Source organism: Anolis sagrei, chromosome 4 (genome assembly GCF_037176765.1).
Source record: "Anolis sagrei isolate rAnoSag1 chromosome 4, rAnoSag1.mat, whole genome shotgun sequence".
NCBI classification, from domain to species: Eukaryota; Metazoa; Chordata; class Lepidosauria; order Squamata; family Dactyloidae; genus Anolis; species Anolis sagrei.
In genome coordinates this window covers 167760912-167785661 of record NC_090024.1, presented here as the reverse complement: position 1 = coordinate 167785661, position 24750 = coordinate 167760912, and the positions used below count along the sequence as shown (strand labels likewise).

Here is a 24750-nt window from a genome sequence, read left to right as displayed (position 1 = left end):
AGCAAGGAAAATCCCCAAAACAAAACCTTTTGATTTTGCCACACAGCAAGCTCTACACTATATACAGCAAGTACTATACTACATATTTTATCACAACGTAGTTGCCATCACGCGATAGTCGCACCCCCATCTTTTGGGTGCCGAAACTGGTATTTTAGTATTTCTTGCATAATAGTTGCACCACTGCATGCCTGCCACTTTGGAGCTACAGGGCTTCATACGGCTGGGAGCCAAGTGAAGCCCCATAGCTGGACATTTTATCTTTTACTTTTTATCCCTTTTTAGTTAAAAAAGGGGGTGCAACTATTATGCAGTGAAAAAAATCTAGCTATGGGGCATAACTCTGCTGCCAGCCAAATGCTTCACGCATTCCCCCTTTCATTCAGCTGGCAGCCAAATGAAGCCCCATATCTGGAATTCTTTTCACAGCATAATAGTTGCACCCCACTTTTTCACTAAAAAGGGGATAGAAAGTTTTACTACTATGCAATGAAATATGGTACTCTGTGGAAGCGACCATTTCACAGTTTCTTGGGATTTTTTTTGTCATTTCAGTTGTTTGCCATTTTATGTAAGGGATGCCATGTTACTACTGCATAATGCAACTTGAGCATCCATAGATGTTGGTAGTCATAGGGAGTCCTGGAACCAAACCCCAGTGGATACTGAGGGCTTGCAGTTGGAATTTGAGGGAGGGGAGAGCACCTCTTGAGTGGAGAGAGGATTATAGTCAATTTGAATAGCACAGCCAGCATTGGCTGGCCACAACACAGCAATACACTTTTAGACACAAAATCTCTCATTTAGCATTATACACTGAATGGAAATACTTTTGAAACTTTTCTCTAGGAAAGCATTCTTGTAGTCATAGTAGACAGCTCATAAGCTCCATGCAGGTGCAGTAGTGGAAAAGCCTCATTTAATGCTGGAAATTATAACAATTTGAAAGGAACATTAGACTTTTCTTTATACATAGAATATGCCCACAAAATGCTATAATGAGACACAAACTAGTTAAAATCAGCTAAGGTATAAATTAAGATGGAAATATTCTAATGAAAGGGGGCAATTTAATTTTCAAAACTAAATTGAGTTAAATTGTAATTTCATCATTAATCTTAATCGTTCTAGAATTGTATAATTAATTATTGAATGAGACATGCCACAGATGTGTGCCCTCCATCTACACTGCCATATATTTTGAAGCTTTATTTGAAACTGCACTCGAAACTGCATTATATGACCACTGTCGATCCATATAATGCAGTTTAACTGCATTGAACTGCATTATGTGAGTCGATGCTACACTGCATTATATGGCAGTGTAGATCTCTTTTATTGGACTATGCTGCTTTCATGAAAAGGGGTGTGTGAGAAAAGATGGAAGAGACTTACCATTGAATTATAAAAGGTGGAAGTGGGAACTACTAAAAATCCGACTACAATTTATGAAAACCATACTCAAGGAACCTCTTGTGAACTTGAGAGTACTTGTGTCAAACTGGGTTGTGAAATGAAATGATATGAAAGAGCAGTTGTAAACTACAGATTTCAGCAGAGGGGCACTTTCTTGCTTTCTAAAATCTACTACTCTATGCCTTTACCATAGAGATCATTCTTTCATCTTTAATAATGACAAGGGGTTACTGTGGTGACCAAGGAAAGGCTGGGTTGTCTTTCATTACTATTATTCAGGGATGAATTCTGGTCCAAAAAGGCCCAACTCAAATGTGGCTCGTGGAGATTTTGGTTACTGCCGTTCGTCTGTAGACAGGGCAGCAATGAGTAAGTCATTTGCGTTTGATAGCACTCAAAATAAACAATGATGAGTCCAGTTTACTTCTTGAGTCTTACATATGGCCAATGGGATTTGCTTTGGGCAGTGAAGCCATATAAGGAATTAAATTTCTGCACATCTAAAAGCAGTGCAATTGTGTGTGTGTGTGTGTGTGTAAGTAATGTTAAGACACACAGTACAGTCATTATTTTAATAGCACTTATTGTAACTTAAGGTCAGCATTGTTCTTCCAGAATTTTCTTTATTGAAGCAATGAGGCCTCATGCTACAACCTCATGCTTCTTCTAATTGGATGAGTGTTTCCTTTGTCCTTGAAGCAACGTGTACATCTAGCATCTGTAAAATGGAAAGCATCTGCTTTCAGATTTGGCATGTCTCAACTTGAAAACCCAATGCTTGTGCTATAATGTTTTAAAAAATGGATCAGCGCATTCCTGCTTCAATTGCAATGTACACTGTTGAAGGTCATTATGAAGACTTTGTAGAACAAAGAATTGGCAACAGCCACAGCACAAATACCTACATAATGTCTCCTCTTTTTCAGCTATTAAGACATTTGGAAGGCTAGGCTCCTCAAGCTTTTCTTTAGCTCTGCTATCAATTTGTTTTAATTTTTTATTTAGACTGCAAACATTAAAGCCATCAAAGGACTTCAACTGGATAACTGTTTTTGCTGTTGTGTGCCTTTTTGTCATTTCTGACTTATGGTGACCCTAAGAAGAACCTATCCTGGAGGTTTCTTGGCAAGATTTGTTCAGCGGCAGTTTGTCTTTGGCTCTGAGATTGAGAAAGTGTAACTTGCCCAAGGTCACCCAGTGGGTTTCCATGGCTGAGCAGGGATCTGAACCATAGTCTTCAGAGTCACAGCCCAACACTCAAAACTTTACTGACACAAAAACAGTTTGAACCTTCTTTGAGAACTAGTTTTGTTGTCATGAGTAGTTTCCACTTTGTGTAATGAAAATTGTTCCAATATGTAGAAGGCAGCAATGGCAAACCTCTTCTGAACAAATCTTGCCAAGAAAAGCCTTCGCTAAGTTTGTCTTAGGGTTACTATAGGTTAGAAATGACTTAAAGACACAATCGTGCACTGCAATTGTGTTGGCATTTGGAAAATGTAATCAACCAATAATTAACTAAATTACTGACTTGATGCCCCATCATACTTGCCATTGCACTCATACATACAGCCAACATTAAGTATTGGAAGAAAGATGTCATATATCACAACAATCCAATATGAAAAGGCCTTGGAAGTGGAAAAGCAATAGCAAAGGCTAGCAGAGGATGGCAGGCACAAAGAAAATCCTTAGTGAACATGGGGACTATATACAGTAGATGTAGGGAAGATGCACTAAATGCAATCATATCCTAGAATACTCCCTAAACAGTATTAAATAAGGTGCTAGAATCTGCTTTTGAAGTTTATCCTCATTACAGAACATTTCTGATGGCATAGTACAGGTGGCCTTTTGTATCCATGGATTCTGTATCCACAGATTCAACCAGAGTTTGAAATTATGAAATGTCAAGATGAAAACCTTAGATTTGCCATATTATATAATTTTTCTATGCAACCGTATATAATGGAACCCGAGCACCTACGGATTTTGGTGTCTGAGAGGGGTCCGGGAACCAAATTCCAGCATATAACAAATGTCCACTATACTCACATAAGACATTTGCCTAATGTCAATCTGTCCTTAGAAATGTTTAGGTTTAGAAAATATCCATTATGTCATTTAAAAAAACAAAAAAAAACCCCTCATAATTATTAAGGGGAAACACGATGAATACAGAAAGTAAATATTGATGCTTCTTAAGTCTTGGAAACTGAGGTGAAGCATGTGCAAATCTTTTCATGGCAGAGATTGTCTCGTACCAGCAGCCTTCCTATTACTGAGGTCAAGCATGATAAGGCCCTGCAGAACTTGTGGCTGGGACTGCACACCCTTGGCACTGTAGTTATGTCATTCACCAAATTATTTCTTTCTAGAAAAGGGGGAGGTTACAACAAATGAAAGAACAGCATTCCAAACAGCTACGCATATATGTTCTTGGTCTTGAGCCTGGGTCAGTTTTAGGAGTCTGCATTTGCACTTTGTTAAGTGGGCATGTTTTTCAGAAACTAGTTTTCCTCAATTCTTATCACACTTTGGCTGTCTTGCCTAGCTCTGTGTAGGCTCATTCAATCTTCTTTTCTCCTTGTTTAAGTCATATTTCCCGCTCTTTTAATCCTAATCTGTGGAGAACAAGGATATTTAAATTTTCTACTGTCATCTCTCCCAACTATCCCTATCACAATTTTTAATTAACAGGTCTACTTGTATGTACAGTATACCCACGCTAATGCATTTTAGAGATAACAGGAAATTAAACGTTACTCACCTGCTGGCCAGAGTAGATATTCAAACGTTTACTGGTTGGACAAATAAAAGGGGGAATATTAGCCAATACTGCTGTATATATAATACCATTCCTTAATTTTTTTCCGGTTTGAGACACCATTGAGAAGACTTGATTATATGTAAACTCATTTGATTATTTGCCATTATACTTAGAATATTATTAATCAGTGATTGCGCGGCCCCACTATCATTCCTGAATTGCTGAAATATCACTTTCATTATGCAGATTGGCAACCATCTCTAAATGCAACTTTCAGGAAAGTCTTTCTGCTGTTGTCACCTCAAAAAGAACCAGATTGGATGTGTTTTTACAGGAACTAGCAAACATTACATTTAGCCAGCTAAAATGAAGCCTAGCTACTCACCCACAGGTCTCTTAATTTCTAAAGAGTATGCGCTACTGATTTTAATTTCCTTTTGCTGAGACTGCAATTCTAAAGATTTTATCTGTGAAAGGTATCTCCATCACATGGATCACAGGTTCAGATTTCCTGGGTAGAGTTCTGCAGTTTGCATGCAATTGAGGTGCACTGATGGAAATAAACCTGCCTACAGGAATAATGATTTTAATCAAAATGAGTATCAACTTTCAATATCTATGTCAACATTTGTAAGATTCAGATACAAGATATCTAATAGTCTAGGATATATTGAATTCAATTATCACTCTGTAAGCCAATTTGACCAAGCCCAAGTCGAACACCTTTTAAATAGACTTCAAAATATAGTGTTCTTTGAAGACATGTAAAAAAAGGTAAAATCGTCCCAAACTTGCAAAATTTTAGGGATAGGGGATTTTCTATCTTTAAATCAGAAGATTAATAATTTTGCGTAATTTAATTGTTTTAGAAGTCAACATTTGCACTGTGTTCAATGGGCATACTTTCCTATCACTGGTAATTCTCCACTGCATTGTTCCACTGCATTTTAGAAGTAACCACACTCCAGTAGCTGCACTTTATTTAAAGAGATTTCTTTATCATTTAACTTTATTACAGCAGGCACAGCCTGGATGCTGTTCCGAGTGACAAGGACTATTTCCTTAATTACTGTACACTGATAATAGCATTTACTCTGGCAGCTCCAGTGCTATTCAATCAAGCGAGATCCAATACAAAAAAAAGCTGATTTGCCAAAAGGAAGATTAGCATAAGTGCCTGCAGTCAAATTCTATTTTTAAAGGTGAAGTTCCTTCTTGTGAGAACTTTATTAAAAGCTGTAACATGATTACTATCATCTACCTGTGACTGAAAAAAAAAAACCCTGCAGGGCAGTATTCAGTCTAAGGACATTTTGCATTACAGGTGAACTCCACACTATCCTAAAGTATTTGATCACATCCTTCTTACAGAAATAACGGCAGTGTCTATTTCTCATCTTACTGAAACATGTTTACTTAGATTTATTACATCAAGTTTTCTTCCCTTTAATTTCTGTATTGCCACACTTAGTCATTGCTTAAGTGATGACTAAGGCTTGCTTTTTAAAAACTGAGACTTTTTTGCAGATCTACTACAGGCTGGAAATGCCAACTTCAGCATTACATACATCTTGTAGCAGAAGGTGAAACAGAACATTAATATATATAAACGCAGGCTGAGATGAGATCAAAGCTTGGGGGGGGGGGGATAACTGGTTAGCAACAGTGGTATTCTATATCAAGGTATGTAAAAGACTAGGACCTACTGACATAACCAGTTTGTATTTAGTAAGCCAAAATGCTAAAGAAATCAACAAGAATAAGTTTGTATTACTCCGGCAAGAGCAGCAGCCATATTAAATACTTTACAGTTTTCTACAAAAACATATAACATGAGATTCTTCATGGTTTGTCATTGGCTCACCAAGTGGAAACAAGTACAAAGTGGCTCAGATTTGAGAAATATAGTAGACTCTCTGTCAAACAGCACCCATAGAGGTTGGTAGATGTTGGATAAATGTAGTTTCTGGTTGCTTGAGAGTTACTATTAAACATAGGCCTCACTAATACTATACACCATACCAAAAATTCTGTATTGACTTGATATTAATATTGAAATACAGTAATTAAAATCAAATTAAGATAAAGACAAACATAACGTAACACTATTTTAGCATGTTATAAACATGTTTTTTTTAAAATTCACATAATTATTTTGTCATTTCTTTACTGGTCACTTGAGAGTTCCAGCTGCTAGAGATCCAGTTTACTGAGAGTCTGCTATAAAGGACTTTTGATTGATTGATTTAATGTATTTATTATTTAATTTATAGCATTTCTACCAATATGGCACATTGTTTTCTGTGGAACTTTTGACCACAAAGTTGTATGTCTACTTTAGGAAGGAGGAAGTATTTCATTTTATAAAATTATAGAGATCTGGAACCCTTTGTTCCTCGACTAGAAATTGCTAGGAAACCCATCAATACATCCCGATCTGCATTCTGCCTCCCTTTGGTGTTGCTACACACAAGTATATAGGCATGTCAGAGACAGTTCTGTGCATTACCTTTATTAGCTATAGGCCTAATGTTTCTTCTAGAAGCAGATACCGTTAAAACTACCAGTAGTAGTTGAAGCCACATATTCAACAAGTGCCACTGTATGTTTAGCGCCACAGTTCATTCCTTGTCTTTTTTTTAGCTATGAATAAGTAGGTTAAGCTTCAAGCACCACTTACGATTTTCCAAGTGGCAACATAGCATAGCTGACAAAAGTAAAATGGCCAATAACAGTAGTTGGAAGTATTAAAATGCGATGTCAGACACTTTATGACTGGAAGGAGAAGTGAGAGCATGGAAGACAAGGGAAATGACAGCAGTGTTTATATTTCTCAATAAGAGCAAGATGAAAATGCTACAAACATTTAATTCTGAATTGGGAGAAGGACAGTGATGTAAGTGTTCCTGGGGAACAACATCCTTATTCTGTGGAAGGAGGTGAGCCAAGACACTTAAGCTCCAGAGAACCTTTAGCACAGGAAGCTATTTATCATAACAAGCTTGGTTGAGACTGCTCCCCATACTGAACCAATTAGAGTAGCTTATTTCGTCATACTTCATAACTTGCAATGATAGGTTTCCAAGCCTGGCACGGTGCAGTAATTGAATTTTGATCAAACACACATGGCCCATAACCCACAATGTGAAACTTTCAGAGCAGTTTGCAGCTTTTAAATATCCAGTCAACTTGTTGCCAAAAGTACAAGATGTACTTGGTGCAAGGGAGGGAAAGAGCGAATGAGCTAGAACTTTGTACATCTGTAAAACAACGTAATGTTTTGCTTGTTTGAGCTCTCTTTTTGGTTTGAAAGAGCAGAAGGGATAGGGATGCTGGATGTGAGGTCCTTTCTTGCTGTCTTTGATATTTACATGTCCGCTTTTCACAGTTTTGTCCAACTTGTACAAGTCCACTGTACATAAATAAATAACGATGAGTAAAATCATTTAAAAGCCATGTCACTGTCCTCTTCTTAATTGGGCTGTTTTAAATCATGCCACGAAAGCCCTAACTTGTTTGATGCAACCAGTCACATGTATGATGAAATGGTTTGCCAGGTAGAGCTTGTGCAGAGAGTTGATGGTGCCCAGGACTTCTTCAAATCACATTCTTTGAACAAAGTCCACTTCCACCATCTATTATTCATCTTCCTCCCATTAAAATGGAGGAAATGGAGCTAAATTCTGAAAGAAAACAAATAATGGTTAGGACCTATCTTAGAATCATCAGGAAAGCATAATCATAATCTCCATGACAGAGAATTAAAGAATAGTTTACAGAGAATTCTCCTGTTCCTTTGGCAAGTGGACTGTAACTTTTTAATGATTCTTCTCAGAAAAGTCAAGCTTTTAGTGTAAAATATACAGCTCCTGCAGTATGTGAACAGCAACTATTCCACATTAACATCAAGATTGCTAAACAAATGATGGAAACTTGCTTGATTATTGTCAGAGCAGCCATATTTGATATGACAGACCAATGCTCTTCAGGCTATGTACACCCTTTCATACTTACCTTCATTTTGACTTTTCCCCACAGAAAATATTGTGGAAAATAAACAAAAAACAAAACAAAAAAACAAAAAAGGGAAAATGAGGCCTTTCAAGTTCCCATAAATACCCAACTTTTGAAGTAAAACTGAGGTACTGAATTTTCAAAAACCAAATTCAGAGCACAGTTTTTAATGTGCTAGTTTTTTTTCTTTAAAAATAAGCAGTGGAGAAATTAATACAATTCCAAACTGAACTATGTTGACATTCAATGTGAAGCAGGATTTCAAAGTTTTGTACATTAATGTGTGTTATTTTTCATGGAAATTCTCCAGTTAGGAAGCTATAGAGGTATCACACAACCAGAATATCTTATTTGTCAGACACTGTCTAGAAACTTGATATATCTCCATGGATGGAGCAGGAAAGCCACTATATAATTTCCTTTTGCTCTAAAAGCTTTTGAAAGCTCTCTCACACACTTTTCCAATATCCACAAGGAACAGTTAAAATACTGCTGCAACATGCACAAGATCTCGTCATGCGTAAGGAGTAATAAGGATAAAATCCAGATGTACCTGGAGAGATTATAAAGGCAAAATAATAAATTCTGCACAGATTTAACATTTTGCTATGTTAGCACACAGAATGGAAGGCCTTATATTTGCCTGAGGTAGAAAACTAATCCAGTTTAAACAGGAGTTTAGTCTTATTAATTGGTGCAAAATAAGACGGTACACATCAATCGGCATTCATAAATACCTTCAACTGTTATAAGATTTGAATTCAGTTAAGGTGTATGGTGCCACCTGCAGGAAGCAGGAAGCAAAAAGGTGTGGGGGGGGCACCAAACACTGCCATCACCAAAGGATGCATACTGCCCCCCCCTCCCCAACCAAGCTGTGGGTTTCATTCACTACAGAGAAAATTATTTCTTGCAAGCATTATTTTTTCTACTACGTATTTCTAAAGCACAGCACAAATAAAGAATCTGTGTACTATCTGTGAATTTTATTCATTATAGGCTATGAGATATAGTGAATAAACTTCTAGAGGGATTTTACAATATTCCAGTGAAAATTTCAACTTATTCACATAATTTGTTTGATCTGTACAGGGTTAATTATCCAAAATATGCATTAGCTATGTATTACTATTGATACTGTTTATTTATTTACATGGTTTGTATATCACTCTTCCCCACAGAGGTAGTCCCTCAAGCTATTTATGATCTCAACCCATCCAACATTGCTTTTTTTACATCAGGTATTACAAAAGCCCAAAAAAGGTTACAAATTATCATATTTGAATAATAATTCTGAAACACGACTATAAACTACAGTGAACTAGAATAAAAGTGTTAAACATGTTGAATTAGTAGTGTCAAAGAGTAACTGACTTTAGCTTGGAAAGGGCAGAAACTCCATCCAAATTGGACTTTAGGAATCAAGAAACCATATACTATAATCTGGTTTAACAAAGAGCTAATGCATGCCCTTAATGTACTAAAATATTTTCTCAACTTATTTAAAATATTTTTGCTTGTTTCATAAGTGTAACTTACATTCAACTTCTGTTTCTGGATGAAAATACTTCAAACACATTTTCAGACTGTAGTACACTTCAAATCAAGAAACTGGATATTTAGAATAGAATATGCAAAATTAAGAAGAGCTGCATTTATCCCATTGTGTTCATGGTTTCTGTATCCATATATTCAACTATCCACATTTTTAATTTTTAATCCAAAAAGCAATCTTGATTTTAGCATTTTACATAAGGGTCATGATTTTATTGAGAGATTCTGTATAATGGGACTTGAGCATCCACAAGTGTTGGTATCCACAGGAGTTACTGGAACCAAAACCCAGAAGATAGCAAGGACCTGCAGTATAACTACGTATTACAATACCACGAATGTCAAATTGGGAAAAAAATCTTAAGCATGTGATTATTTGCTTCATAAAACTGACAAAGGCCAAGCAAGCTGTCCTCTGGGTCACAGCCAAAGATTTGTTTAGATGTCAGACACAAACAGTTCAGAGAACAAAGAACATACTTAAATGGCAGATAACAGCTTTTGCTGAAGAGCTATGGTGGTTTGAAAGGGAAAGATCACACTACAAAAAAATGTATTAGCTTTCAATAATATATGAGGGAACCAAAAGAAAAATTTCAAGAATCAAATGCAAAAGATCATGAATACAAAATTAGGTGTGGGAGAATGCACATAATACTGAGAGATGCCTCTGTTGTATAATTAGGCTGTAAATGACAAAATTTTGTTTTCTAGAATCTTTCTTGAGAAATATGGTTTAGGCAAGTCAACTTTACTTATAGAGAAATTTTGCATTTCATTTCTGAAAAAGAAGCAAACTAGCACAATTTTAAAGTACACCCCTTTAGATTTGTGAGTTCGACTTCTGTAGTTTTCATTATTTGTAGATTTGATTTACATTTCTAGGTGTTATGACCAACTTTTCCCTGAAATTGATCACAAAGTTAAGCTGGAGGACCTAGGGATTCCTAGAAAGATCTCTAGGTCATCCAGTGCAATTCCACAATCAGATTTCAGTCAAATGTGACCATATAATCTTGCTGGAGGGCCCAGAAATTCCTAAAGATGTAAAGGTTAAAAATTATGATTTTTAAAATTCACATTTTTTCAACTTAATGGCATTTTGTGGCCCTAACCCCAGTGAATGTAGAAAGATGACTACACAGACTTTGATGTAAGAGAAGTGCACATCCACATGTAGTAAATAAATGTATTCATTTATTTTATTTTTTTGCATTATCACAAGGTGCCTAATAAATTCATCCAAGAGGTGTGTGTGATTTCCAGGCTGTATGGCCCTATTCTTGCAGCATTTTGTCCTGATGTTTCACCTGCATCTGTGGCTGACATCTTCAGAGAATGCTCTGAAGTGATTCTGGCCATGAAAGCCTTCAACAATACCAATTCATCTAAGTTTGCAAGCAGCAATAGCCCCACTGAAGGCATGCAATAAGAATTTGCTGGTTTATAATAAATGTTTAACATTATGAACGTTTTAGTAAACCTACAATTAAATGACGAAAGGACAAAATCTTAGTGAATTTCACTCATTTGCATAATATGTAACATTTCATAAATTATTGTGAATAGTCAACTGCACATACCTTGTTCAAGGCAGTTACAGACAAGTTCAGGGGTATAGCTGGGGTTTTCTGAATGTCTCATTTGTAATAACCAGCCTGGTAAGCCTTGCTCCATAATAATCTATGATGTAACTAGAGCCATCTGAAGGTCCTACAATCTAGAAGAGAAAGCATGGACATGTATATGTTTTAATCATGCAATGCTCCAAGAATTCCTGAACAAAATACCAGTTATTAAAATGACAAAACAGTATTTTAAAACTAAGCATTTTTGGAGTGAGTCACAGATAGATAAATATGTTATACTTAGATTGTACTTGGACTCATTTGATAATCCCACCAGATTACCACAAGAGTATTTTCAGTACTGTTTGTTAATGAAAAGTATACAAATATATACAAATATTTGCAATTACTACAACTAAGGAAGCAAACTTGCATTTCCCTAAGGAAAGAGAAATTGTATAGATTTACAGATATATATTTTTGCATCACACTCTATATGTCATGGAAATAGAAGCAGCTAAATATTGTTCTGTTACAAACCAGAAACCAATAATGTTGATGACAACAACAGTGGCTAGAATTCAAATGTAAATGCAAAAATGCTTGATTTTTTTTTAAAAAAAACAGCAACAATCACATCCGCATTACACAAACTGTTTTTAAATCTGAGGAAATTTTTAAAAGCTGTTTGTGATATCAGATGAGAGTTAGCTGTTCACATGAAAGCAGCCAACAATTCTGATGGACTAGCATTAAGTCCCTTGTGGAAACCTAAGTAGTTTTTTGTAACTTGGCCAATAGCTTTTATTCTAACACCGTGAACTTACCTGCATTGAAATTAGAATGAAATCAATCAAACTTCCAATCCCACAAAATCCTACTGTGCAGAACTTTAACAAGCCTGTAAATAAAGCAACAGTTATACCAATGAGCAGCTTTGCTTTAGGATATCAGAATTGCCAGGAAAGTAGTTTTTAAATAATAATTTATTCAAACATTTTTCAATTCCCTAAAAGCCTTTCAAGATGTACCCTGAAGGGCCACTGGTTTGTGTATCAATGCAATTGTTTTTTTAGCTCTTCCCAATAAGTACCTTCCTGTTATCAGTAGATACATACTTAGAATCCACTACAGAACTTTGGAACTTTTCTAAATTAAAAAAAAACTGTTGCAAAAATCACAAATGTAGGCACGTGTAAAATATCTTCTCTTCAAACTAAGAGAAAATTTAATGCGTGAGTGTGTAACCATTTTTTGCTGAGTTACTGACAAATCCGTGTGGTTGAATATATGCAGAAACCAGATATCAACCTATGAAGGACAGATTCCAATACAAATTGAAAAATTTTGCACACCTTAAGGGCAAACCTAAAATGCTAATTTAGTGCCACATTCCAAAGTGATTAACAGGAGCTTTCGTGATACAGGCTGCTATGCTTCTGTTTTAATGCAGAAGGTTTGACTTGGGCACCTTGAGTCTCTGCCACCTTATAATTCAATAATCTGTAATTATGCAATTAATTACAGCATCAATCCATCTATGTCCCTTCCAAATTAAATATTAATCAACTAGTGCTAGTTCTTATGCAATCTTCAGTAACTGTATTTAGTTCTGAGACCGTAAATGCATAATGGAACAGTGCTATGACTGGAAAATTACTATGAAGAAATTAGGCAAAATAGGGAGTGTGACTTCTCAACATGGAAGGAAAGACTTAATTAGAGTTATCTATACTTTAAATTTCCTGTTTAATTAATATTTGTGTAACTGCCCTTCCACAATCATCTTTTGATACATACTCCCAAGGAAAAACGAACAATTGTTGCAGCAAAATACCATGCAAAGTCTTTTCAATGGATTTCTAACAAGCTCTCTTCATTTCTCTGGGCTACAAGAGTAGCTCAGAGCTAACCCTACAGCCACTCAAAGTACATCCACTGAATGAAATGTGCTGATACAATAGTGGTAGCAAAAACAGCCTTTGCTGCCCACACTTACATGGAGCAGACCCTAAAATGGGCAAATCAGAGTACAACCCTTCTGTTTCTCCACAACTTCTCTAGGAATAAATTTAGGAACTTCATTGTGCTGAGCATCCCAGAAAATCACATCCTGCACCAGGCTGAGGATATTAAGAGCTTCAGTGGGACTATTTGTCTAGCAGCTGGGATATTTTTCAAGACATTAGGGAATCGTTTCACATTCATTAGTCCCTGGGTGTGGGGCATTTTTTAATCCTCCCCTATGCAGGGGCAAAGATTACCGGCAAATCTAGATGACATCAAGTAGTGATCTGATCAAATGAGTATTATTTTTCAATATCTTGCCTCTCCTGATTGCCTCCATCCCATTTAACTATTAAATCAAACATAAAGATATATCATAATCTTGGAAGTACTGTATATAATGTATCAGTTGGCATCATGTATGTTGAGGGAAGCTTGGGGGGGGGGGGGAATTATGTATTTTGATATGACCTGTGGTTAAATTGAGGGTCTTACCACAGAAAAGGGAAAGCTCAATTGTTCTTGGCCACCATTTCCCTGCTTAGGCATTCAAAAAGACCCAAAGTGGCACAAAGGTGAAGAGAGCAGGGGGTTGGTGCTTCTTTTATGTTCTCCAGGACATTTATTTTACTTTTTATTAGACTATTCAGAGAAGGGGATAGCCTTTCTTTTTAATAAGACTTAAGGTGCAGTGTTCTCACTGTCCCATTGGTAAGTCAGCTCAGGTTTTTTGGGGTTGCTATTTTGACTAACTTTTCAAGATGTATACTTGAGTACATAGGGTATGCATGCATAAGACACACAAGAGATGCCAGCTGTTGAATTAAGTCATTAAGGTAGTCTGCAGACCAATATTTAAAATATACTCACCCAGTGCAGGATATCCCAGATAAAATCTATCTGCTCCCAACCATCCAAGAAATAAAGACAGAGCTACTGCTACTTTGTAAGAGTAACCATTTCTAAAAACAGAAATAAGGAGTAAAATACGCTGATCTATTTGTAAAATCATGTTTATCATTACAAACACAGTACATATGCTTGTTTAATAAGGAATTTAGCATCAGAACCTAACAGCTTCATAGCTTGATTAAATGAAAATCTAGTTATGTTTGTACATCAACAACATATGGCTAGAAATACATAAAATAACAAATATTTTGAGTATTAAGGTTTGCACTGCTGCCACATTTATAATAATGAAATGTAACATGGATGGAAGGATATGTCATAGATTGAACAAAATTTCAGACTTGGCTACCTGTTCAATGTTACCTTTGGTGTAAACAGAGGGAAGTCAATACAAGCTGACATTCTGAACTAGCAATAGTACAAAGTGTGAGTTGCATGTCCTATTCAGCTCACAGAGCCATTTTTTAACCTTCAGGTCTCCCCTCATGTCAGTTTTTTTAAAATCTAGCCCATGCTTTTTATGGGGACTTTTGATTATATCCTTGATCCCTTTTTAGCCCAGGAGGCTATTTTTTATTTTTTTGTTGGGTAGTATGCTCATATTGTGTTTGTTCGTTTTATTAGGAAAATGAAATGGCTATTATTGTGAGGTATGAAATAATTACATTAGTCCCCTAGAGCAGGGCTTTGTAAGTTTTTCCATTTGTGACCCCTTTTGGCCTGATAAAGTTTTGCATGATCCAGGGTATATAGGTATAAAAAACAGGTATGAAAATCAAACATTTACCAATAACAAATCAGCATTTGCAAGACTAGCTAAATAGGCTGATTGTCTTTTTTATGAAGCATTTTCTGTCCATTGTAAAAACTGAACAACGGGATTCATATAAATTCTAAAACAGACACGAGATGACATTCAGTAAACTTTTACTGTTGTTAATTTTTTCAGGACCCCATAACTGAGCTAAGGAGACACCATTTGGGATTGGGACCCACAGTTTAAGAAGCAGTTGTCTAGAGCAGCAGTTTCGAAACTGTGTTCTGCAGAACCCTAGGAGTTCTGCAAAAGTATAATATGGGTTCTGCAAAAAATATTAAAAATCAAAATTAAAAATGGATTTTAAATAAAACACACAAAGCCAACTTTTTGATGTACAGATTCTGAAATATCTATTTTGTGCTACAACTATTACTATCAGGCACTATCAGGCACTATCAGGCATGTAGTTACTGGCTTCACATTTCACCATTTTATTTGCCATCTGAATAAGAGTGATTCACATGTAGTCGATTTTTCAAATGGATTCCACATTTCTGTTTTATTTTTTCTTTCTTGTACAGTTTTTGAGGTGAAAGACATATGAGATAGTAGGATATTATTCATAAAATATCAAGAGTAATCTTTACTACAAAACACGATATTATACAGAAATTTGGGAAACATATTTTAATGAGTGTAAAATGATCCAGAATGTATATTTTAGTTAAGCAAATCAGGGATTTGTTAGAATTAGAGTTCCACAGAAAATAAGTATCTTCTGAAAGGTACCGTGATCAAAAAAGTTTTGACTGCTCCAGATCTCAGCAGACGATGTAATCAATGTCCACTGAGCTAAAAAGCAGGTGCTTCTGTGATTCCACCCTCTCCTTCTCCAGACACTAAATGAGGCTCACCAATTTTGTGGTATGCCTGTGGTAAATAGTTCAGAGTAACATATTTCTCTGTGCAGAACTACTATATTACGCTAAACCACACAGGTTCAAGCTAAAGAGTAAAAATGGTCTTTTTAGGAACTCAGATACCACAAATAATCTTTTGCATTGTTTTAAATATATTATATAGGCTTCTCCCAAGTTTGAACAGTGGTCCTGGATAGATATGGTGTATGTACCAAAAAACAGAATTGTATAGGCCCATAAATGAGGCTGTCTAAGCAGCTACTTTGTATTTAAGATTTAAATAGTCACATCATAACAATACCATGCAAAAAGACAGAACATATTAACAACATTTTATCTTCCCAGGGTCACATTGTTGCAGTCTGTTCCAACCACTTTTAGTTCCCCTAGGGGTGAGAAAGGCGGTATATAAATACTGTAATAAATAAACGACTACTCCGCCCTCATGAAGCACTTTCCCCTCGCCCTTAATGAAGGCCTAACTCTACTGTTTCAGCCCTTTTGTGTTCCTCCCTCCCTCAGAAACCCATTCTCCCTCAGAAACACATTCTACATCTATCATCCAGGGTTTTATCAAATTTATTCCTAGTACATTTGGCCGGCCCACTGGATGTTGAAAAAAAATTGGCTTGTTATGGAAACAAGGGTTGGTGAGAAAGCTTCAGTAGATATCCCTTTTGTCATGATAACTCTTTCAGGGGTGAATTTCCCTTCCTAGGGGTAGATTTCTCTCGCTCCTTGTTGTTTCATCCCTGTTCTTAAGTAATCTTTACTACAAAACACGATATTATACAGAAATTTGGGAAACATATTTTAATGAGTGTAAAATGATCCAGAATGTATATTTTGGTTAAGCAAATCAGGGATTTATTAGAATTTGTAAGTTGAATGTTTGTAACTCGGGGACTGTCTGTTTAACTTTCCTCAGACCAAAATCGAAACAACTCTTCTGTCAATGTGAAGCAGTTTTACCATGCTTATTTATAAAAGATGTATTATTACATGTAGGCTCTCATCTATAATAGTAGGAGGAAAGCACATTTTAACATAAGATATATGAGAATATAAGTTTTTCATATTTAATAATTGTATAATAATCATATTTAGTGTTTAGAAGAAATTGCATCATTATATACTTGAGACCATATATTTACTTACACATTTCGACACTCCACAGGCTTGAAAAATCCAGTTTCCATTCCAGTAAACTTGGTTTCATTTCCACTATAATCCTTACATGTAATATTTGGTGCTGGAAGGCAAGGAACTGAGGGAGAAAAACAAGTCTATTTTGTGTTGAGCACTGAAACACTTTAGTACAAAATACATAAATATTTACACATTCTATGCTCAAAACAGCTCACACAAAACAAAGAGAAATGATTGCATATACTTTAAATTAAAAACATCTTCTACAAAAAAGGAGGTATATTTCAATAGGTTTTACATATTAACATAACTGGTATTGTGAAATGCTTCTCCCTCAGAAAATCTGGAATTATTTTCCACTTGCGACATAGTAACATATGTGTGTTTATGGCTCAAATTATCATACTTACTAGAAATGAGTATCAAGGCACATGGGAAATTGTTCATAACCAAAGAGCTTCAAATGCTATTACGGCTAAATAAACACACCACTCATGCAAACAGTCATGAATAGTGCAAGCCACTCTAATAGTAACTCCTGCAAGGAAAAGCCACATATTCAGTGATTCTGATCATCACTAAAAAGATATATGGATCAGTTAAATGTAGATCTAGTTATGCTCCCTGACCATTAATAACATTTTGTAAATATTTTGGCTATATTTCAGAGGAAGGAATGGGCAAAACCACCTCTGAGTATTCCTTCCTGAAGAAACTTCTATAAAATTCATGGTCACCATAATTTCTCAGGTAACTTGAAGACACAAACACACAATAATGCACAATATGAAGAAAATAAAAAGCATTAGAATACTCTAGTCCTTACCATATGCAGTATGGTTTGTACACTTCAAGGGTTCTTGAGTCTCATTGTCTATTTTAGGATCTTCACAGATATATGTTTGAAGAATTAAGGAAAATAAATGTGAGCTGAAGTCCCACAGAAGTATTTCACACAGGGAATTCATTTACTGATTAGTTTACAACAGCAGTATTTAATCTTTCTTTTCATTCTAATCATGAAAACTAAAAGTACAGAAGTATGTATAATGAATCTGCTATCTAAAAGAAACAATACAGATTTCTGGGAGTTGGAGGTCAAAACACCTGGGGACCCACAGGTTGCGAACCACTGCTATAGTTCACAATTTTATCACTCCCTATCAGGAGCGGCTCAGGACTTTATGTCTTCCATGGCGATCATGCTGTCCCAACTAATATCAGACCCCACTCATTGTGCTGGACACACATTAGAGATCTGGTTTTCTGTCAGGGATGGGAAGAAGGTGGCGGTGTAGAGGAGTTAACCATCTCTCCATTGCCATGGACCGACCACTTCCTGATCAAGTTTAGACCCTTTACACTCTGCAGGGGTGGAGAACCCATTAAGATGGTCCGCCCCAGGAGACTTATGGATCCGGATGGATTCCTGACAGCTCTTGGGGATATTCCTGCCTCCTCAGTTGGTGAACCTGTCAATGCTTGTCACCCACTGGAATAATGAAATGACTAGGGCAATAGACATGATTGCTCCAGAATGTCCGCTCTCGAGTAGCCGTGCTAAACCATCTCCTTGGTTTACTGAGGAGCTGGCAGCGATGAAGCGAATGAAGAGGAGACTAGAGCGTGTGGCAGAAAGTCTAGCGAGCCAAATCAAGCACAGCTGGATGCCTATTTAATGGCATATGCTGCGGCAATAGAAGCTGCAAGGAAATCTTTCTTTGCAGCCAATATTGCGTCTGTGAAGAACCGTCCGGCGGAGCTGTTCCGAGTGGTCAGAGGGCTGTTAAATCCCGTCTGCCAAGATAGGATCCCTGACAACTCGGCAGCCCGCTGTGAAGCATTTGCTCGGTTCTTCACAGGCGGAAGTCTCTGAGAATGTAACATGAGCATCTGCTTGTCCGATTTTGATGGATTTGTTTCAATCTGTGCAGCTCGAGGATGTAGACAAGATTCTTGGAGAAGCGAGGCCGACCACATGCATCCTAGACCCCTGCCCATCCTTGACTGATAAAGGAAGCTGGAGGGGGTTTGGTAGGGTGGGTGAAGGTGGTGGTTAATGCCTCCTTAAAGGAGGGCAAGTTTCCAGTGAGCCTAAAAGAGGCTGTTATAAAGCTGCTGTTGAAGAAACCATCACTTGACCCCACCCAATTAGACAACTTTCAGCCAGTTTCCAATCTTCCCCTTTTTGGGCAAAGTCCTGGAATATGTGGTGGCCTTGCAACTCCGGGGATTCTTGGTAGACACTGATTATCTAGATCCGGCAGTTTGGCTTTAGACCGGGACATGGTACCGAAACAGCCTTGGTTGCCTTGGTAGATGATCTTCGCGGGGAACTAGACAAGGGGAGTGTGTCCCTGTTGGTTCTGCTAGACCTCTCATCGGCCTTCGATACCGTCGACCACGGTATCTTTCTGGGACGCCTCAGGGATATGGGACTTGGGGGTACTGCTTTGCAGTGGCTCCAGTCCTTTCTTGAGGGTCGTCCTCAGAAGGTGTTGCTGGGGGACACCTGCTCATCCTCACAACCACTGACTTGTGGGGTCCCGAGGGCTCTATTCTGTCCCTCATGTTGTTTAACATTTGCATGAAGCCGCTGGAAGAGATCATCTGGAGCTTTGGGGTCAGATGTCATCTGTACGCGGATGATGTTATTTATTATTTACTTATTTACTTTATTTGTATACTGCTGTTCTCAGCCCTTAGAGGACTCACAGTGGTTAACAACAAGAACAGCAAAAATTCAATGCTATCATGCTTTGGTCCATGTTCAGCTCTATCACTCCTTTCCACCTGCTACTAAGGAGGCTGTGCTGGTCCTGAACCAGTGTCTGGCTGCTGTGTTGGTCTGGATGAGGGTGAACAGATTGAAATTTAATCCAGACAAGACAGAGGTACTCCTGGTCAGTCGAAAGGGGATAGGGTTACAGCCTGTATTAGATGGGGTTACACTCCTCCTGAAGACACAGGTTCGCAGTCTGGGAGTGATCCTGGATTCACCGCTGAGCCTGGAACCTCAGGTCTTGGCAGTGGCCCGAGAACTTTTGCACAATTAAAACTTGTGCACCAGCTGCGCCCATTCCTTGGGAAGTCTGACTTGGCCATGGTGGTCCATGCTCTGGTTACATTCAGAACAGACTACTGCATCACTGTCTACGTGGAGCTGCCTTTGAAAACTTCTCAGAAGCTCTGTCCACTCTGTCTCTGGGAGTTGGTGCTCATCTCCATTTCTAAGCCAAAGAGCCAGCGTTGTCCACAGACACCTCCAAGGTCATGTGGCCAGCATGACTGCATGGAGTGCTGTTACCTTCCCGCCAGAGCAGTACCTATTGATCTACTCACATTTTCATGTTTTCGAACTGCTAGGTTGGCAGAAGCTGAGGCTAAGAGCAGGAGCTCTCTGGATTCGAACCTGTGACCTTTCGGTCAACAAGTTCAGCAGCTCAGTGGTTAAACCTACTGCACCACCGGGGGCTCTGTCTTATAGTAGTTAATTTAGATATGTGTTCAAGAATGTGAGATGTGTATCTAGGTTGGTTTTGTTATATATATTATTCAGTTATTGTTATTATTATTATTATTATTATTATATGATTTTATTCAATTAAATAAATAATAAATACGGTGGCTGCTTGGTATCTGCTGGGGTTTGGTTCCAGGATCAAAATCATGGATGGTGAAGTCCTATTATATACAATGGTGTAGTACAATGGTGTCTGTAAAAAAAAAAGGGTAAATCAATATTTGCCCTTTGGATTCTTTATTCTATTTTATTTCAAGTCATGAATGGTTGAATCCATAGATGTTGTGTCTATAAAGAAGACTGGTTGTAATTTTAAAAATGTGAGATGGCAATACACAGCACAGAGGCCTGAACTCTCCTATCAGATGAGAGGAAAAGAGCTGCCTCTCTTTCAAGATTACTACTATCCTGTAATGCCCCACAATGCTTACCACAGACCTTCCCTCCCTTTCCCTCCAAAGCTTCCTGCAAGTGAGGAGCTCTTATCTCCCACATCAGAAGGAGGAAAAGTTTGGACCACTCTGATAAATCCTATCAGCACAATAGGAAGAGGCGTGGGGGGGGGGGGAATAATCATGACTCCTTTTCTGGCCCTATACTCTACGATCTGATCCCAGGTTTTCTGCTTTAAACTGGATTATATGAGTCTGCACTGCCAGATAGTCTGGGTTCTGAGAGAAACAGAAAACCTGGGATCAGATCATGGGATATAGGGCCTGTCTGGAAAGGCCCTGGGTAGCTTTGCCCTATGGCTCAGTGATGACTTTCTGCATGTGTGTCAGAGAGATGTAGTGACTGGTGTTTCCCCCCTCCCCTCTCTTTTGAAACCTTAGAAGAGCTGGGCATTAGAGTAGCTCAGACCCACATCTTAACTATTAAGCAATGTAGTTATTGTTTATTATTGTAAATAAACCTTTTGTGATTTTTTAAGATTGGGCTCTGCATCTTTGCCTGCCTAAACTCTTAATTCTTGAAGCCACAACCAACAGCACTTCAAACTTTGCTAGCTGTGAGAGGCTGCTCAACCTGAAGGATCCTGTTTGATTTTTGGATGCTCTGCTGTATTTTAGCACCTTAAATTGGGTCTAGAAGGCAGGAGTCAGTGGAACTGGGTTGGAGGGCTGCTTCCTGGAGTCATCCCCAAGGAGTCTGCTCCAAGGAGCAGTCTAGCTGCTGTACGTTGGACCAATTGCAGTTTCCGGACACTTTTTAAGGGCAGTTTCATGTAGAGCACGTTGCACTAGTTCAAACAGGATCACTGGCCAAGACAGCTGGGGCTTCTGGGAGTTGAAGTCCAGAATACCTGGAAGAATAGTCTGTGCATCACTAGTCACATAGCTATTACACTAGGTAACAAAAATTGAGGGGGGAAATCTGTTCCTGGTTTGAAGGTGTGATTTCCTGTTTAATTGTGCAGTACTATCTAGAACTCTCTCCCCAAAGGTCTAAAAATGGCTCACTCCTTACTCTCTTTTTTAAAAACCCCACATTTATGCTCTTCGGCATATAGAGAGGAGGCGGTTAAGATCAGACCATGTATAATAATCTTGAGCAAGAAATGGCGCCTTATTCCAACTTGGTCGGCTGTATAAAATGTTGTAATTTTAAACAGATCACGATTTGCTTAAATTTTTGTTGAAAATAGTTATATATATTTGTTATAATTATAGTGGAAGCTTGAAGAATGTTGTAGTTTCCAACACAGAAACTTCCGTTTTTGTGGCTTCCACAAATTATGTTGAAAGGGATGAAGATATCTATTGAAAAACTAGAGCAAAATATGCTGCGGGATGTAGGGAATGACATTTACAACCCAGGAACGAAAGGGCTGTTACATAGTGGTGTTGTTGTTGTTGTTATTCCCCATGCCATGCTCCTTTGTCGCTTTGTTTGGGGCCTGTGGCAGGGCTCATGCGCTATCCCTACTCGTATCCTATTCATCTCTTCGGCCTCCAAGGCACAAGGGCTCCGCAGGCCTGCCTTTCCGCCCCGCCGCGCGCCCACCTCGAGGCCCTGGGGCCCCTCCTCACCCGTCTCCATGGCAACCAGGGGCTGCCCGGCCCCCTTTCGGTGGCAGGATATTGTCCCGGCCGCAGGTCTTCGCACTTCAAGGGCGGCTCGCCATTCGCCGCACTCCGCGCCGCCAGGCAGGCCAGCCACAGGGCCCCCAAGGGCCACAGCGTGCCCGCCTCGCTTCTCTTCCTCTTGCGCCCAAGCAACGCCACCCCCAGCCAGGCAGCCATGTTGGAACGCGAGCTTCCCTGTCAGCTGACACACAAACCCGGACGCAGCGCCGTTCTCTCAGGGAAGCGCGCCTTTGCCCACAACAAAGATGGCGTCCCCGTCTTAGTCTTTACACAGAACGCAAGGCAGGCTCCGCCCACTTTTCTTTCCCTCCGCCAATGGTTCTTGTAGAAATAGCAGGCCTGTTGCCAGGCAACGAAAGGGCCGCCCTTATTTCAGAAGAGGTCTTGACTCAGGAGAGGTCATGATTGGCATGCTAAACTGAATTGCGTAACAACATCTCTAATCACAGCTTTGATTATATGTTAGCCCCAAAATATTGAGGTAAAATCACACCTGAAAAATAGCACCTTAAAGAGAATATCTGCATGCTTTTTTGGGGTATCAAAAGAGAAAGGGGACGTCAACAATGGTATAGTGGGAGGAGCATACTAGTCACTGGGTTGTTGTAGGTGTTTCCGGGCTATATGGCCATGTTTTGGAGGCAATTTTTCTCCTGACGTTTCGCCTGCATCTATGGCAAGCATCCTCAGAGGTAGTGAGGTCTGTTGGATATAGGAAAAATGGGTTTATATATCTGTGGAATGACCAGGGTGAGACAAAGGACTTTTGTCTGCTGGGGCTAGATGTGAATGTTTCCTCTGATCACCTTGATTAGCATTCAATGGCATGGAAGTGCCTGGGGGGAATTCCAAGCCATTAATTTCTAGTAAAGTACATTTGGGACAAAGTGCTTTTGGGGTTTTCTATTCTGGGAATGCACACTGGAACAGCCACATTTTCAAACTCCTCCTAAAGACTGCCAGCATCGGGGCATGCCTGATATCCTTGGGGAGTGAATTCCAGAGTCAAGGGGCCACCACAGAGAGGGCCCTGTGCCTTGTCCCACCCAATCGTGCTTGCGATGCAGGTGCGATCGCGAGCAGGGCCTCTCTGGAAGATCAAAGAGACCGTGTGGGTTCGTATACAGAAATGCGATCACATGCAGGATGAATTTTCATTCACTGGACCAAATTTGGCAAAAAATACCTGATATGCACAAATTTGTATACTGGTTAGGTTGGGGAGGTTAATTTTGTCATTTGGGAGTTGTAGTTGCTGGGATTTGCAGTTCATCTACAATCAAAGAGCATTCTGAGCTCCACCAATGATGGAATTAAACCAAATTTGGCTCACAGAATTCCCATGACCAGCAGAAAATACTGGAAGGGTTTGGTGGGCATTGACCTTGAGTTTTGGAGTTATAGTTCACCTACATCCAGAGTGCGCTGTGGACTCAAACAATGATGGATCTGGACCAAACTTAGCATGGATATTCAATATGCCCAAATGTGAATACTGGTGGAGTTTGAGAGAAATAGATCTTGACATTTGGGAGTTGAAGTTAGTTGGATTTATAGTTTGCCTATAAACAAAGAGCATTCTGAACCTCACCAATCATAGAATTGGGCCAAACTTTCCACACAGGAGCCCTAGGCCTTGAAGGGACTAGCTGGCATGAGCCTCCCTCCAGCCTCGCATGCTCTCCCTTGCCCACACATACGTACCACGCTGCCATGAGCCGAGCACAACTGCTCTTCCCTCCCACCTTGGAGTCTCAGAAACAGCCCTCCCCTTGGCTGAGGGGAGGAGTGGAGGAGGGCTTTTGATGGGAGGATTCACCATCTGTTTCCAAAAAGGAAGAGGAGAGGTGTAAAGGATTAGTCGTTTAATTAAATTAAAGATAGATTAATTCAGAGAGGATTCGTCAAAGTCAAAATGATCTTCTGGCAGGGGGCCTTTATTCAATCCTCCCGCTTGCCAAACAAATGTACAAAATTGTTTATTCTAACAATCCCAATGCTGGTCACCAAATGTATTAGATTATTATTTAAAACCGACGTAAGTGTTTGGAGGCTGCAGAGACTTTGCCA

At 38.8% G+C, this 24750-nt stretch overlaps 1 protein-coding gene across 1 annotated transcript; it reads right to left on the bottom strand.

The window, feature by feature from the left end:
- Nucleotides 1-5163: 5163 nt before the first annotated feature.
- TM2D1 (TM2 domain containing 1) lies at nt 5164-22904 on the bottom strand. The gene is made up of 7 exons (XM_067467857.1): nt 22676-22904; nt 17897-17970; nt 17080-17188; nt 14200-14291; nt 12150-12223; nt 11338-11474; nt 5164-7869 (listed from the first exon to the last, which is right to left on the bottom strand). The coding sequence occupies exons 1-6, from the start codon at nt 22834-22836 to the stop codon at nt 11364-11366; spliced, it is 621 nt and encodes a 206-aa protein (XP_067323958.1). The 5' UTR covers nt 22837-22904; the 3' UTR covers nt 5164-7869; nt 11338-11363.
- Nucleotides 22905-24750: the final 1846 nt, after the last annotated feature.

Coding starts and splice junctions, on each gene's coding strand:
- TM2D1 (XM_067467857.1), bottom strand. CDS start 22,836: ATGGCTGCCTGGCTGGGGGTGGCGTTGCTTGGGCGCAAGAGGAAGAGA. Junction 17,189..17,896: donor TACAAACCATACTGCATATG/GTAAGGACTAGA, acceptor TTTCTCCCTCAG/TTCCTTGCCTTCCAGCACCA. Junction 11,475..12,149: donor TCATTCTAATTTCAATGCAG/GTAAGTTCACGG, acceptor TTTCTCTTCTAG/ATTGTAGGACCTTCAGATGG.